General features: G+C 44.7%; 1 protein-coding gene across 1 annotated transcript; it reads right to left on the bottom strand.

Moving 5' to 3' along the window:
- On the bottom strand, positions 1-2,420 carry LOC124694269 (putative E3 ubiquitin-protein ligase SINA-like 9). The gene is made up of 2 exons (XM_047227275.1): positions 2,082-2,420; positions 1-757 (listed from the first exon to the last, which is right to left on the bottom strand). The coding sequence occupies exons 1-2, from the start codon at positions 2,418-2,420 to the stop codon at positions 92-94; spliced, it is 1,005 nt and encodes a 334-aa protein (XP_047083231.1). The 3' UTR covers positions 1-91.
- Between the last annotated feature and the right edge of the window lie 565 nt (positions 2,421-2,985).

The raw sequence follows: 2,985 nt of genomic DNA, 5'->3' as shown, positions 1-2,985 counted from the left end.
CCTGAAAGTACTTCGGATGATAAATTTCCACTGCTACACACTTTCTACATTTTAGAAGACAGAGAAACAAAGGGGAGATCACATAATCACATCATACAGAGGCAGACCTTGCAACAGTGACATGAAGGGTTAGGTTGGTAGAACTGCAGAAATCATATGGAACCAGGAGAAATGCTTCTGAAGGGTGCACATCGGCCCACTCCTTTGTATTTGTGACAGAAGCCTTCAGCTGCATGGAGTTTTCAGGGTTCCCTCCACTAGCTGTTTTAATTTCATATGAGAATTTCCAATTCAGATTACCGGTCCTCAGACAAACCACCGTAAATGCGTGCCCGAAGGGCATCATGTTCTTGTTCAGAAGCAGGAATAGGTGATCGTCCTCTCCAAGAAGAACTAGAAAAGGCAGGGACACCTCAAGATTCACTTCAAAGGGCTGGCCATAGACGAAATGCAAGCAATCAGCACTATGGTCGACAAGGAAGTGACCTGACCAACATCCAGTGAAGCCTCTATATCCACAGCCAGGAATAGGGCACGTCGAAGGGGCAAAGAGGCAGGCTTCTTCGTGGGTGGTTCTCTGCGCATAGCTAACCAGGTTGCAACAGCCCCACTTGGCGTATGCGCAGGAGGACTTGATTGACTCGACGATCTTCTCCAGCGCGATGTTTCGTGCAAAGATAGCATCGTGAGAACAAACATGGCACTTGTTGCTGAGCCTTGACCAGCAGGAAAAGCATGCTACGTGGCCGTTTTGGCACTGTGAAATACAAAAAACAAGCTGTGATCACGTAAGGGCAATCTAAAACTTTGCTTCTTATGAAAAAAGAACTTCTATAAAGTGTGGTGTTTCAAGTGACCGGTTCATATCCCAGCTGAGACACCAATTCTGCATTTACAGCTTAATTCACGCCTTAAAGACACACCAAAACATTATGTCGATCACATGGCTTTTTCTTGACTCGAGTCTATGTGCTCAGAAAAGCAAATACAAATGATACAGTTTTACGAGTTTTGACTCTTAATTAGTGTTTTTCAGTTAAAAAATGTAGAGACCTTCAGAACATAACGAGGTGACTGCCATAGAGAAAGAGGTTGAGCGGCACGCTGTGAAGGGTATAAACTTGTAGGAGAAACAGTGTAATATATGACAATCGGTCTGTTCTATGTTTCACTCTTCTTTCTTATTTGCTATATAGTTTTGCTAGAACCTAAAATCCAGAAAATGATCAGAGTTAAACGAAAAGAGCAACTAATCAAAAGTAAATATCTAACATGGGAACTGATTATCAGAATCCCTAAAGTAATGGTGCTGGCGTATGCAGGGATAGAATGAAAATAAAAAAGGTACGGCGAGAGCTAGATCAGTTTGGACGCAATATTGAGCATTTTCGTTCAAATATGCATTTCTAGACAACTGTCGGAATTCTACAAAGCAGTAGAACTAATTGCGCATGCCTCTGCAGCTTGTTTCACGCCTTAAACATAGCATGAAAATTGCATTGATCGCATGGCTTTAGCTTTGTGGACTCGACTGTATTTGTTCAGAAAAGTGAATCTTCTGAGTATGTTCAGAACCATCCATGGAATATCTTTGTTCACGATTTGTTCCATGATGGTTTAGTATCATAGGGGACTAGGGTTCTTTCAATAGTTCTAATGCGTGTGCTTATAAGCTGAGGGGTATGATATTTGTCTCACCTACTTCATTGACAGTGGCCATGTTATACCGAAGGAAGTTAGCCATGGCCATGTTATACTGCAGGAAGTTATAGAAGGAAATGAACCAGACCAAGTAATCGAAAGAAAATTGTCTACAATGGGAACTGGTTGTCTTTAATCCCTAAATTAGTGCTGCTTCTCTGTGCACATGATAGGATGATGGTCAGAAAGCTACCGTGAGTGTCAGATCAGCTGGCAGCAGTGGTGTGGATTTTCACTCAGATATGCATTTTTAGATACTGGTTTGTCGTCTCTTAGTTCTTGAGAGTAGTAGAACTACTAACTGAGTAACTGTGCACGCATATGGAAAGTGCAAATTCTGAATTCCAATTCAATTCGCAGAGCTGAGCAAATTAGGCAACCTGGTAGAGGGGAGGGCAGAGGGGCTCGAAGCAGATGGAACAGTCGAGCAAGTCCGGGTCGATCCGCATGCTGATCCCCGCGTCGCCGTCCCCGCCGACCCTCCGCACCTCCCGACCGCACCCGCCTTCCCCCTTGACCGCCCGCTCCCCGCCCACGCCATCCAATTTCCGGGCCTTGGACGGTGGTCCGCCACCGACCGCGCTGTCGTGAGGGCCGCCGACGCCGTCACGCTTCCTCTTGTCGCAGCCCCCGGCGTCGGTGGTGTCTGCGGCGGGGGCGGGGGAGGGGGCGGGAGGATGGTCTTCGTCGGCAGCGTCGGCGAAGGAGAACTTGGCCATGGATTTCCCCAGGGAATGGAGCAATTGCGAGTGCGAGGGGGAATGCACGATGGAGAACAGGAGAAGGTGGTTATCAAAGCTAACTGTACTTTTTCAATAGGAAAAAAATACAGAAAATAAATTTGGTTTCGTCGTATTTGTTGGAAAATTCATACGCAGTATTTGATTTAGTCCTGCAACACAATTTTCTTTCACTAATCCTCTAAAACTAATTTTGGCCACACAGAAAATAGTCAAATCAAACTAGCTGGCTCAATACCCAATGCATATCATTTATGGGTAAAGCACATATGAGCCTTCAATTTTCTTTATGGACAATAAATACCTCTTTTCAGATATATTATATGTTGTATGGCTCGAAGAGTTTTTTGAAGTCGGTTGGAAATATAGGCTCCTCCTGAAAACCCGTAAAAGATGTTGGTTTATGTAAATCGTTTTGCCTCCAAACTTTGCCCACCAACTTGAAGATGACGTTCGTAAGGGAAATCCGATGGAACTGCCTAATTTGATCTGCCAAGAGGTTGTCGGTAACAAGATAAGGATCAACGAAGTTCAGACCCCTTAT

The sequence above is a fragment of the Lolium rigidum genome, chromosome 3 (assembly GCF_022539505.1).
Source record: "Lolium rigidum isolate FL_2022 chromosome 3, APGP_CSIRO_Lrig_0.1, whole genome shotgun sequence".
NCBI lineage: Eukaryota > Viridiplantae > Streptophyta > Magnoliopsida > Poales > Poaceae > Lolium > Lolium rigidum.
This window is presented reverse-complemented; position numbering and strand designations above follow the sequence as displayed.

Bases quoted from the DNA above. Each gene is read 5' to 3' on its own strand.
- LOC124694269 (XM_047227275.1), bottom strand. From the start codon at position 2,420: ATGGCCAAGTTCTCCTTCGCCGACGCTGCCGACGAAGACCATCCTCCC. The intron at 758-2,081 runs GTTGCCTAATTT...TGTATTTCACAG, and splicing joins TCTGCCCTCCCCTCTACCAG to TGCCAAAACGGCCACGTAGC.